Source organism: Lepidothrix coronata, unplaced genomic scaffold, assembly GCF_001604755.1.
Source record: "Lepidothrix coronata isolate B3197 unplaced genomic scaffold, Lepidothrix_coronata-1.0 Scaffold381, whole genome shotgun sequence".
Taxonomy (NCBI): Eukaryota; Metazoa; Chordata; class Aves; order Passeriformes; family Pipridae; genus Lepidothrix; species Lepidothrix coronata.
Genome location: NW_016690561.1, coordinates 20,735 through 34,240, shown reverse-complemented (window position 1 = coordinate 34,240; position 13,506 = coordinate 20,735). Strand labels below are relative to the sequence as shown.

Here is a 13,506-nt window from a genome sequence, read left to right as displayed (position 1 = left end):
AGATCAAAGAGAAGCAACAACTTTCAAGTGTCAGGTTTTTGTCCTCTCTCTTTTTGTGTACAGAACTTGTGCTGTAAGTGCAGGCTCAGGTCAGCAGACTGGAATGCAGCGGCTGCAGACAGCCAGACGTCCCCAGTATAGATTTATAAATGGGCTTTGGGAAAGGTGGAATGTTTTATAGGTCCTGCCTTCATTAAACCTTAACTGTATGATGATCAGAAGTCGGTGTGCGTTTTGTTAGGGCTAAGAACATTTTGGAGAAAAAAATAATAGGAGGATATAGTAAATGCACACACACTTTATCTGATTTTTTTAGAGAGCAACCAGGTGTGTTAAAGCTACTTCTGCTGTACCTAAAATGCCCTTAGTTGTGAGGAATCTGGCAGCCTGGTAGATCACGTCAGTGATCCAATACAGTTCTAACAGTAATCTCCTAACACCTTTGCTTTGTTTAGTATACAATTACACTTATTTGGGTTGGGGGGAGTGGTGTTGGTGCCAACCAGTCAAAGCAGATTTGTGGGCTTTGACAAAGCTGACTTTACAAAAAAATCACTGTAAATTAAAACTATTCATTTTATTAATAAAGCAACATAGATTTCATATAGGTAGAGCTATACATAAATATATCTAGTTTCTTATATAAAGTGAAAAATTACTCTGTGTGTCTGCATATATGTTTTTATAGCATTTTGGAGTGGGATTAATGGATATTCCAGTATCTGCAAAGATTTGATAGGATATCAAACATGAAGACAGTGATGGTGCAGCACTCAGTTTCTATCCCTTTGGCTTCCCAGCACTGGTGCTGAGGCCGGGCAGACTGTGGGTTTTTACCAACATTGATGGTGATATCTTCATGCTATTGGGGGTTCCCTTGTTTCTCCAGAGGAATCCATGATCAGTTGCAAGTACGTCTGATGGTGATTTCACATCTATCAGTTGTTTTGGTGGATGAAAAAAAGCTTAACCCGTGGACATGCTGCTATCTTTAGTTAATAATTTAACATTTAATGATGTTGCTGAAGTAGAAAAAAAATTATAAGGCATACTGGTGGGTAAAAATGGTTATTAGAGTAATGATGTATTTAGTAACCTGTTCTGTCAGTAGGCAGTTTGCCCTCTCCTTGATGTCTGATAGTTCACGTGCATTAGACACTCAGCATGTGGATATATAAGGTTCTGATCTGGAATGAGAGGTTTACTTTTCTCATAGGCTCAAGTAATACAGAGATTGTGCATTCTCTGTGCACACAAAACGCTGAAAACCTCTTCATCCATCTGCTGGGTCTGAATCTTAAAGTTCTTTGAGCTGGAAATGCAGGATCTGGTCAGGCTGCAGAAGCAAATATAAACAATGTTCACAGATTTCAGCAGAGTTAAAGTGAATCTCAGCATGATTTGAACTGATCTTTTGGCTTATTTGGAAAATTACAATAAAACCCAAGATCGAATTCTCTACCTGATGCAGTTTCCTATTGATGGAATCCTTTTAGACTCTTCTCTAATTTAACAGTGTATTTTTATTAAAGCCAAGCATACCAACATCAATTATCCAAGCTGCATCTAATTTCCTTCAACTTTTTTTTTCCTTTTGCTGCCAATGGATTAGAAGGCCTGATTAAAATTCCGCTTGAGAGCTGAAAAGCAGATCCTTAAATGAGAATGTCTGAGTTAGGAATTAAAATATCTGTACTGGACATAATATCCTCCTCCTTATCTCTAATAATGTAAACACACTCGGTTAAGTTGATCTGTCACATGTCTGGTGCAATGTCCCTGAATTAGGAGGATGTATTAGAAGGGGTGGAATGGTGTGTGTGGCTTGTCCCACTGTTGGAATCTATCACTAGTGTGTTTTAGCACCAAATTGCTTTGCACAGAGATATCTCTGCCACAAGGGTTAATGTGATAAGAATTTGAAGGGCTCCATTTTTTCTTTTATGTTGTTCTACTTCCTCACAGCAGGAAAGTTTTTGTATGCACAAGCAATAGGAGCAAGGCAGAGAAGAGGCCTTCTAAGCTTTTACTGTTGGTAGCTTCTGCAGAGTTAAGGATTTTGTAACACAGAGGTAAAATAAATAATTGAAATGGCATCGCCAGCTTAATATCCAGTAAAACCTAAACTGGTAAATGCATGTATTTAACATGACATGAAAGTGTCAAATCTATAAGAAAGAGTTATGAAATAAATTAAAATGTATGTTCTGGTTTGACTGGGTTATAAATTTCCTTCTGATGCCCAGTGTGCCTTGCCTGGGATGAGGAAGCCATGCCATGAGCCATATCCAGGCTGTTACTGTGCAGGCTTCATGAACTGAAATGGTTGGTGTCATGTATTGGATCATTGTACTTAATCTCAGAGGGAGAAATTTGGGTATCGGGGTTTTTATGGGAGTTTATTATTGCTCTACTTATATAACATTAGAGGTTTTTCATGCCCTGAAGGTCTTAATTGGGTAACTAACTCCACTGCAAATAGTAAGAGGAGACAAGAAGCAGGGGGAGGCAGTGTCCTGGCACATCAGCACTACATCAAAGAGGTGGTGTCTAATAAATTTGAGAGGAGAAAATGGGGCTATATCCCAGATGCTCAGATGGAAGCTGTTTTGACCACTTTTGGGTGGCATCATGAAAAATCTTAGAGCTGAAAGGAGCAGCAGGTGATGAGCAAGATGTCAATGACATGGTCCCATTGCCAGCTTCATTTTATGACTGTGGTGTGAGCACTGGAGTTCAATTTTTGAGCAACCTGGTCTAGTGGAAGATGTCCCTGCCCATAGCAGGGGTTTGGAACAAGATCGTTTTTAAGGTCCCTTCCCACTCAAACCATTCCATGTTTCTGTGATTCAGTGGTGTGATGCAAACACTGCATTTACACCAGTAAATGAGGTTCTTGCAGTCTAGAGAACTGCTTAAGGACTGAGACAATTTCTTGTGGGAAATAAAGCATTTGTTGAGATGTCTTGTTTCCCTTTGGTACTGTGGCTGGCAGTGTTACTGCCAGTGGTGAGCCTTCAGTCTGTGCGTGTGACTGCACGTCACAGGAGTTAATTGGCACGTTTTGTCTGCAGAGAAATATTAAAGCTGATTTTGCAGAGCTCTAAACGTGTGTGACCACAGGGGATTTCCTTGGTGCTGGAATGAGTCTGGCTACCTGGAGGTGGGCACAGTGAATCCGTTCATCGGGTGCAGTGAGTTGAGCATAACTGTGGTTGACATCATGCCCAAGTGAAATCCAGTGATATTTCATTCCTTCAGACCTAATCCCTTCTTTATCTTGTCGGTTTTTTGAGTCAACGTGATTCTGGCAAAGCTTGTTTGTGACACCCAGTGAAGCTTGTTGTAGAGCACCCCAAGAGCTGTGGATTAGCTCCATTGTGGAATGAGAAACAGCACAACCACAACCTTATGGTGACCTCCTCAGCATAATAAGGCATGGTTGGAAGTCTGGTGTATGTGCTTGGGTTAATATTATACTAACTTAGCAAGTGGAAAGAAATTATATTAATATCTTGTATATATTAATGTCTTGTATGTTGTGCAGGGTAATTTAATTGTGAATTAGGTGCAGAAATTGCAGTTTTCAGAAACTGATGAATAGCAGTTTTTTGAGGTTATCAGTTAACCTGTTGTAATGAATGCTTTTCATTACATGCCTCTCCTTGTTAATTAGAAGGGATTTTTACTCCTCTTTATCAAGCCAGGGCAAGTATATTACCTTTTCCTCTGTACTGCTTTTGATAAAGTGAAGATCCAGATTGTTTTGTGAAGTGTCCACATGAATATTTCATTGCGTGTGCATCACACATTCCTACACTATTTTCTGAGCTCCAACCTCTGATGATTATTCAATACATTTAAAAAAAAAATCAAAATATTGTTTAAGCTCTTTTTATTTATACTTACTGGTAGAAATTCACTTTTTTATGTACAATACTGTGTATATGACATTAATTACCATGCCAGTTTAGACCAAGACAATTAATCACTGCTGTACACTACAGCAACAATAGACTCAGCGTTCTCTGAGTGCAGAGGTGAAGCTTGTACCTTCCATAAATGAGAACCTGCTTGACTGAGGGTAATTTGTTCCCTGATTTGGATCTTTTGCTTGTGTTTATTTATAAAACAAAGCCAAAACAACACGTAAACAACCCCTTATTTATTTCCTGCTCGGTTTCTCTCCTCCAGGTTGAAGCAATCCTTGTAAACATATTTGGTGGGATCGTGAACTGTGCCATCATAGCCAATGGTATCACCAAAGCCTGTCGAGAGCTTGGGCTGAAAGTACCTCTGGTGGTCAGACTGGAAGGTGAGTGCTGATGGTTTCAGACCCAAATCATCCCTCAGGTGCCCAGTAACCCACTTGGGCTTTCTTCTGTCTCAAGGCTCTAAACAGAGTGCTCCCACACAGTAAGAAAATGTCCAGTTCTCCAGCCATAGCATGACCTGAAGTCAATAAACTCGTATTTCTGTAGCTGTGGTCCCTGGTGGTACTTGAAGCAGTGAAATTTTGCAGTGGAAGCATTATGGGTTTGCCTGTGAGATTTGCAATGCAAATAGGAATTATTTTGCTGCAAGTTTCTGTTTACTGAAAGGTATTTCTCTTTCAAATGATTTTTTTTTTTTGCTGAATGCAATTCCATTATTGCTAAACCTGCAGCAAAGTATAGTTTTCTTAAGTTTACTCCAATCCCGTAATTAAAAGAAAGATGTTTGAAACAGTATTTGTGAGAGAGAAATTACTGTAACATATTCCTCTGCCCAAATACCCAATCCAGCTAAAATCCATTTAAAACCAGAAGATTTGGTAATGGTAAGGGATTTTATTTTTTTTTTGTACATCCAACATTGTTACACAAGAAACAAGAAAAGCAATAGAGGGGTGAGGACGAGCACTCTTTGGCAGTTTCAAGCTTTACTGTAATGGCAGTGGGTGTGGAGTTCTGCCTCTAATTTCTGAGAAGTGCCCTGAAGGAGGGAGGGAGGGAGATTCTTCTGCCCTTGTGTGAAAAGTGCTTTGATTGCAATCAGCACACAACTCTGGTAAGCTTAAAACATTTCCTTTTGGCTAAGTGGTTTTGGAAAACAGAAGAGTTTCTGGGAGTTTTTTAAGGCCTCTTCCTCAAAACCATCAATATTCACGTTTGGGTGTGTGTAAAGAGCATAAAATGTCCTGTCACTCAGCATTGATAATGAAAGGAGGAAATGCATCCCTTTATGGACCTGAGATACAAAACTGTAGTGGTTTTTTACACTATGATAGAAGGGTGAGGAAAATATGTTCTGAATACACCAGACTTTTTCCTTTTCAAAGTATAACACCACCAGGACTCCTGAATGTGTAGATTAGCCACAAAGCCCTTTGGTTAGGGGGATACTTATTTTGTCCTTCATGAGAAAGGGGGTTTTCCCATCCCTCATTCTCATGCTACACTACATGTGCTGGCTCGACTTTTGCTGTGGTAAGTGCAGGGAAATTTAAGTACTCTAAAAGGGATTTTAGAAACATTGTGGAAATTTTCTTTGGATGATGCAGCACCAGTCAACATGTTAAGAGACTAAGTAAATAGTTTAATATGGATGAAGAAGAGACTGATGGATGTTGGTTAGAAGTAGGAAAGTTTAATAATACAAAATCTCATTGTTTATCAGCTCTAGGCGATGTTATTTAGCTTTTTGTCATAGCAAGAAAACTTTTCCTGTCTGTCATAGCTGGGAAAAAGTTTATCTGTCAGATCTGCAAGACTGCTCATCTATTGTAGCTACTGTTTTTTAAGTGAAGATATTGAAAAAGCCGTTAGTTTTCCTTATGAACAAGATGTTTCTACTGCAATATTTGAAACTCCTGTAAGAAAAACAAGAAAATCAACTTGCTTATTTTAAACTGCAGTCCACTGGGTCTGCCACTGGGTTTGCTTGACCTTTCTCCAGTAATTTTGATACTTCCATGATTCTATACAAAAAAGAGTGACTTTTTTTTTTTTAACATGACTTCTGAGAGATTACAAGAGGCAAAGCTGGGCTGAATGAGAAGAGTCCCAGTGCTACTGCACTGCAGAGTTTGTGTGGAAGAGAAGGTGAGGAGCAGGAATGCTTCTGCCTGCAGGTTGCAGAGGTACCTGTTCCTCTCGTGCCCCTGATGTTTGACTCATTTGCTGCTTCATGCACAGAGATCGAAGCTGAGTCGTCGGAATGTTGAACACAGACTTTGATGCAAATATCTTTAGGTGACCACCTTCCCGAGGCTGCTCACTCTGTACTGATTTCCTACTTCACTCTTGGTAATAATGCTTCTCCTGGACTAGTTGCTGACTCTGGAGATGGTAATACCATGGGGTTTTTTTAGGAGACTCGGTGCCATAATAATACAGCAAAGCTCCAACTTTTGTATAATCTTTGTCACAGAAGGTTTTAATTCCTTCTTTCATTTCTAGTTCATACCAAACAAAGAGCTGTGATGTTTACAACCTTCAGATGTTGGACTTAGAAATTGTTAGATAGCAACTCCTGCTTTCTCTGCCTCCTTAATCACCCAATCAGGCAATTTATCTATCTATCTATCTATCTATTTATCTATCTATCTGTCTATCTATCTATCTGTTTGGTCCTTTTAATCTTTTCTCAGAAATCAATCCCTCTGGATCCTTAATCGTCACTGTTGTTCTTCTTTGAACTCACACCGGGTTATTTAAACATATAAGGATTTTGAATTAATAATGAGTACTGTGGAAGCAATAAAACTACCCCAGACTTTTAAAAACATCATTTTACAGTTCAAAAGGAGAAAAAGGAGCAAGCAGTCTTTTGGATTTCCATTTTGAACATTTTTCCAACAGAAGGTTTGTGATTATTTCCATAAATCTAGCAGATTTGTGACCTGCACTTTAAAGGCTCTTTGCCTGCGTGCACTGTACTACAAGTGTCTTGATGACTAGAGTTTTAATCAGTCAAATCTGTCTTGATTTAGTAGGATTCTGTGGACAAATCTTTGTTCTCAGTTGTATAATAATTACAAGCCGTTTTACCAGTGGATAAAGAAAGGATTACTCTCCTCTTTGAAAATGGTAACTTTATAATTACATATGTTTGCTTCCCTTATCAGTAAAGAACTCACCAGCTGAGACACAGGATTATTGTTTAAAAAGCTCGTGGACAAATGGAGAAACCACATATTTCAGTTTTTATCTTTTTCAGATCGAAAACTAACTGCTGCTGGCTTTAGGCAGGATTTTTTTCCCTTTAAAATGTAATGTACTTCAGTTAAGTTTTGTGAAAACTAGCTGGGAGTGCTGAGCAGAAGCCAAAACTTGTTTCTTGTTTATGTAGCTCAGAGCTAGATGAAAAGAGGGGAGAATAAAAAAGAATTGTGAATTAGATATCTGCTTCCTATACTGGAAATTATACGTTCTTTCTCTTTCAAGAAGTGAATTTTGTGCTTCTTTGGTCACAGGACAAGAAGAATTGGGAAGAATTAGAACTACTTAATATGTTGAAACTCTGCTAGGAGCAAGTTGGCTTTTATTCAAACATCTGACTCAAAAATTTCTTTTTATATATTCCATTTTTGTGATTAGTGACCTTCTGTGTTTTTCAGAATCTAAATATTTATTTAAAATATTCAGAAATCTTTTACACACAAATTAGGTTTTGCTACAGCTTGTGTATCTCACTTACAAGTATGGTTTAGTTTGTATGTCTGATTTTTGGATTGTTAGTATCCCAAATTGCCTGTCAAGAGAGAGGGATGGGGTGTTGCAGAGTCACACTTCTGCAAGGGGGGGATTTGACTCTCAGTACACTCAGCACTGCAGCAGATCAAAGCTGGAACCTTGCTCTTGGTGGGCACAGCGTGTTCATGTCTAATACTTTTTGACATTCTGCATATTGTGAATTTTTTGCTATAGCAGGATGTTCTGGGTAGATCAGATTATTTTACACGTTAGTCTTCTTCAGTATATTCCAAATGCATATTACTTATCCCCTTATATCTTATTTACCTGAAAAGCCAGAAATGGCATTGCAGACTCCTGCATCCTCTGCAGCCATCAGCATTAAACAGTGGCAATTTAGCCTGTTCCTAATGGTTTTATGGCAGTGCAAATGAATAAAGGAACATTATCCAAATCCTGCATACGAAGTATGATCGGGGGTGTTTTATTTGTTTGATTTTCATTCAGCCTCTGCAGTTCTTACAATGTGTGTTGGTATAATCTTACCATTTATAGAAACATGCTTAGACAGAATATTTATGACTAGGATTCGTTGGTAATGAGCTGAATATATTTGCTACAGATAGCAGAGATTTGAAGGCAATGGGAGTGTAAATGTGAGAGATTGCATGTACACAGACTGAGAGGTTGTTTCAGAACCCAGGTTTCAGCAGGAGAGTGTTTAGATTACAAAGCCTGAAGGTAAATGCTGTTAAAATTCATCTTTCCTGGTTTTCCATGGAGTGTCATTGACAGTAATATGTGTCAGAAGGCAAAAAACTTCTTTTCCTTGTTAGAAAGCCATTCCCTTAATAGAGTCCAGTTTGAAAAAAAAAAAAAAAACCTACCAAAAAGCAAACCAAAGCAAACAAACAAAAAACCCAACAACAACAAAAGCCCCTCAGCCTTCAGTCCTCTGAATTTTCTGTTCTCAGTTGGCTGCAGCACAGGTGAAGGGCAGGTTATTCTGGTAGTCTGGGTATGGGATTCTGTTTACAGTTCTCTGACACCATCCAGTGGCAGGAGGTTAATGTTGGAATAGTGGGATTCTTTATTTGTTTATTTTACCGACTGTTGCAACAAGACTCTTTGTAGATTCCTAAACGTTTCCAGTGTTTTCTGAATGTTTAATTTTCAATCTCTTACCTCTGCTTTCAGCAGGCTCTTGGTATAATTTCCATATTCTCCACATAGCTAAAATACTTAATCACAATGAGATAAAAAGCCATCACTTAAAAGAAAATTACAGCAAAGGAAATGCTTGCTGAACAATGTGTTTAGTTGTATGGCTTGCCTATAAAAGTATTTTATTTAATAAATACAAAATGTACTCTTACTCTTTTGACTGCAGTAAGATTTATTTTTTTTTTTTAGCTTTCATCTTTTCATTTCCCTGCATAAACTCCCCCTCCCTTCTTAGGGGCCTGTGTTTTGTATTGATTTTGTAATGCATGTTAGACAAGTGGTGTGGAGAGCAATCAATGCAGTGCAGAACAGATCCAATGTATTGGACCCGTTAGTAAATTAATATTGGCCACTTAGTGAAGAGCAAAAGTTAGTTTTAAGTACATGGCTATCACAAACAGCACAATAATTTTTCTCTGTGGGAAAATTTCCAGGAAAATTTACCTCTTTCCATTTTTTGCCTCCTCACAACACTTTGTCTTGTAGAATCCTGTTTGAAAGATCAGTACAATCTTGACTGCTTTAAATGTTTATCACACTTGTATCTCAATAATAGACAAAACCTTCAAGGCTTGATGGGAGTCACTGTACAAATGTGAGGGACTTAACAGAGAAGAGGACCTTGGCAATGCCTCCTGCCTCCCCTGTGCAGTGCTGTGCTGACAGGCAGCAGCCTCCACGTTATCTCCTACAGGATGGTTGAACAAAAATCTAATCTTATGCTCTTTTTTGCCTCTGATATTATTTTTTTCTATAGGAAAAGTTCTGTACAGTTCTGGATGTTACCAAGCAACCAAATCCCCCTTCTGTCAGAGATTTCAGATGTCTTTGACCTTCCTACACAAGTCCTACAGTGCGTCCTCTGCATATCGATGGGAAGCACGACCTGTTCTGCCAGTGCCTTTTACACAGGGAGCAGATGGGGTCCCACATTCCTCTTCCCAACACCTGCCTCTCCCATCACAGAGTGCTGGGCCTGCTGTGACAGGGATGTCTTTGCTCCCTTTCAGTGCCAGGAGTGGGAATCCTGACTTGAGCACGCTGATGAAACAGGCTTTTGAAATTCTCCACTTCTGTTGTACCATTTCAGACGTTTTATGAAGCCTGCCAAGAAAAAAAAAATCATCCTTTAAAATGAGCATTCTGGAAGCTGCAGAGTAAAGAGTCTGCTTCTTGCTTGGTTAATAATTAAGGGTATAATTAGTGTATAGCTCCAAATATAATTAAAATTCATTTTGCTAGGTCTAGGAATTACAAAGTAATTAAGCATTTTGACATGGCAAATGAACAAGGAACATGACATAGAGGAGGGGGATAGGAATGATTCTGAAGAGGATCTGCTCAGGACCTTGTGCTTCTGGCCAGTGTGTGATCCCAACGTGTGGATTCTGCTTCCTCAGTAGGATGTCTGACTCCAGGTTCTTCTGTGGACAGAGCATAGCAGTGATCAAAAGTGCCACCCAGCTTTGCTGGAGAAGGCTCTGGAGATGTCAGATTTTCTGATTTTCCTTGGTTTTCCAAAAACAATGAGCTAAAATAAATGGGAAAGTGAGGTGCTCTGCTTGTCTTTTATATGAGTGTGAGCAGTGGGGAAAATGAACTTTCCTGAAATATCTTTTTCAGTTTGGGGGCTTTTCTCCTTTCCCGTGCGTGTGTTCTATTGACTAAAGTTGAGCTTTTTACTTGCAAAATGGAGCCCTTGTCTTTTATATCTGTACAGTCTCCTTTGAGGTGGGGCAGATGTTGTGCTCAGGGACATGGTTTAGTGATGGACTTGGCAGTGCTGGGTTTACAGTTGGACTCGATGATCTTAAGGGTCTTTTCCAGCCTAAATGATTCTGTGATTGTAGTAATTTAGTGCAGAGGAGAGGAGGGAATGGTGTCGTGCTGAATACTTCAGGGTTCTCTGTGTTCCCCCTTTTTAGCAGAAATCCAAAAGCATATTCAAGAACAGCTCAAAACCAGTTGTATTTTCAGGATTACCCACATATTTGCCTTTCCTTAGCCCATTTTGCAGCTTTCAGTTACCATGGGCGAATTTTAGTTATTGTTGACTTTCTGCTGCTGATTAGCTGTAGCTAATTGTGGCTAATAAGTGTGTTAGATCTGAGTGTCCTAGAGGCCTGATCCATGCTCCATTATCCACTGCTCTTGCTGGATGTCCCTGCTGACTCTGGTGGATGCTGGATTTACCCTTTAATCTTCACAAAGCCCCTGTGGTGCATACAAGTGCTATTATCAGATTGCATTGTCTGTCACAATTGTAATTGAAATTAAGAGTTGCTCCTTCTCAACTCAGTCTAAACCACTGATTGAATCTGTTGTTAAACTGAAATGATGTGTAGTTTGAAGCATTAGCTGCTTTTATAGAGATGTGCTAGACGACTTTAATTTATTCATTAATATTAATTACTAATTATAGTCAGTCTTCTTTTATAGGAACAAATGTCTATGAAGCCCAGCGCATTCTGAGTGAAAGTGGACTCCCCATCACATCTGCCAAGGACCTTGAGGATGCAGCAAAGAAGGCAGTGGCTAGTGTGGCCAAAAAATAACACCCTGAAGATTTTTCTCATGGAAAGACATCATTCCTGTTGTTATTTCAGAGGATTAGTGGAGTTTTCCTAAGCAGTCGTCAGGTTTGGTGGACCTAATTTGTGATACGTGGCCAACTCAGGCTTTAGGCTTGCAAGTTAGGCTTCAGAACTTTTGCAGCTACAATCTTGAGAAGTTTTTATGTCTTTATCTAATTTTGGTAATTTTGTTAGAATTGTAATAAGTAATACTTCATAAATTTCTTTTTTGTCTCTCCTTCCAAAATCGTTACTGATAAACTCATGATAAGGTACAATAATTAATAATTGACTTGTATCAACAGGATTATTCTTTAATCAAACACATGTAGGTCACCTATTTCACAATATTTTAATTAATCTTTTTATATTGTAAAGCGTCGGCAAACTAACGGGTTTATATTTTTATGGACTTTTAGAATAATGTAAAAAATTGTGCTTACAATACCTATTTTTATTAAAATGAATGATGTTTATTTTCTTTTTTTTTTAGCAACCACTGATTTTGCCTTAAGACAATTTCCTTTTGTTGATGCCAAAGTATACCTCATGATAGGAAACGGGATTAAACAGTTGGTAGTGAAAAGACCTTCCACTCTTTTACTGTGCCTGTAAGCCTGTGAAATGTGATTCATTTATTTTCTAGTTTTTGGAAATGAGGTGCAGTATTTCTAGGTGTAGCAGGGCCATACAGGGAGCTCCAGGAGGATGAGTCTGCCAGCAGGAAAATGTCTGCTAACTTTTTGAGATAACCTCTTTCATAAGTATGTCACTGCCGTGAGGTTTTAAAATAAGATGAGAAACTGAAGCAGTTTTCTGCCCAGGAGCATGGAGTATTCTTCAATTGATTTAACTTCCAAAAACCATTGCTGATTTATTTGGAATAAAACACAAACGAACTTTTCCATTTTTAAGGTATTTGATTTCTCAGGCACCAGTAAAAATATGTACAAGGAAAAAAAAAAATCTGAGTTTCAGTGCTCAGATATTGACCAACATTTATTTTGATTGTATCTTCTTTTGTAACAGTCAGAATTCAAGCTGTTAATTACACAAATCATTCATTCAGGGAACAGAAGGCGATAGCAAACAGCTCATGTAACTAAAGAACTCGGTACAAATCTGACTTAGCCCAGGACTTATGTGCTGAAAATCATCGATAAATTTGAACAGTGAACAAATGAAGGGATATTATGATCCGGTCTTGTAAATGGGCAGAGAGGTAAAAATTTGTGTAATAAATTCTTAATTGTGATTTTTTTTTGAGTGGCTCTAATCAATACCGTGTTCCACTTAGAAAAATGTAAATAAATTTCTCATGACATTTCCATTAGAACTGTTACATTCAAAATAAATTATCTGCACCAATCTTTGGCTCTTGACACAAAGAGTGTAGGTAGGTTGCTATCATCAATTCCTGCAGGTTTTTTGTTCTCCATTCCTTTCTCTACATATTGCTTAAGGAGAAAACGTGTGACCATTAGAACAGCAATAAATATGCCACGAGGTGTGTGGTTATTGATGGAATGAAGGAGAAGGGTGTCGTTAGCAGCTCCCTGGAAGGTGCATAAAAGCACAGACCTCTCTGAAGGAAGAGATGTTTACCTCACCACAATATATAAAACAGTCTCACTCTATTTTATATATTTTAATACTGGAAACAGAAACATTCTGTGGAAGAACTGTTTGTGCAGTGTTGTCTCATGCTGTGTCTCTAAATTGTGGTCTCAGAACTATTCATTATGTGTGTACACAATTACTATTCTTCAAAGATTAATGCTATGTACACAGTTTCATCAAATAAATGTAAAAAGTAACATGTTTAATGACTTTGTCCTTTCTATAAAATAGAAAACTGCTTAATTTGTCTGTTGCATTCTGTGTTCCTCCATTCAGCATTTTGTGACAGGTGGGTGAAATCAAATGCATGGGAATTTAGTTTCAATCAGGTAATATTGCTATGCTCTTACATACCTTTTGTCTAAAAAAGTAGATCTTTTTATCTCTATATATTTTTTCTTATACATAGGTTA

General features: G+C 38.3%; 1 protein-coding gene across 2 annotated transcripts in view; it reads left to right on the top strand.

Moving 5' to 3' along the window:
* The window catches only part of SUCLG2 (succinate-CoA ligase GDP-forming beta subunit), a 119,468-nt gene extending 106,164 nt beyond the window's left edge, over window positions 1-13,304 (top strand). Inside the window, exons 9-10 of one of the 2 annotated variants that reach the window (XM_017839168.1) lie at window positions 4,195-4,315; window positions 11,340-13,304. In XM_017839168.1, coding sequence (XP_017694657.1) covers window positions 4,195-4,315; window positions 11,340-11,455 — 237 coding nt within the window. In that variant the 3' untranslated portion in view covers window positions 11,456-13,304. The remainder of the gene's footprint in view (window positions 1-4,194; window positions 4,316-11,339) is intronic. The other variant, XM_017839167.1, reaches the window with a different exon arrangement.
* The last annotated feature ends 202 nt before the right edge of the window (window positions 13,305-13,506 follow it).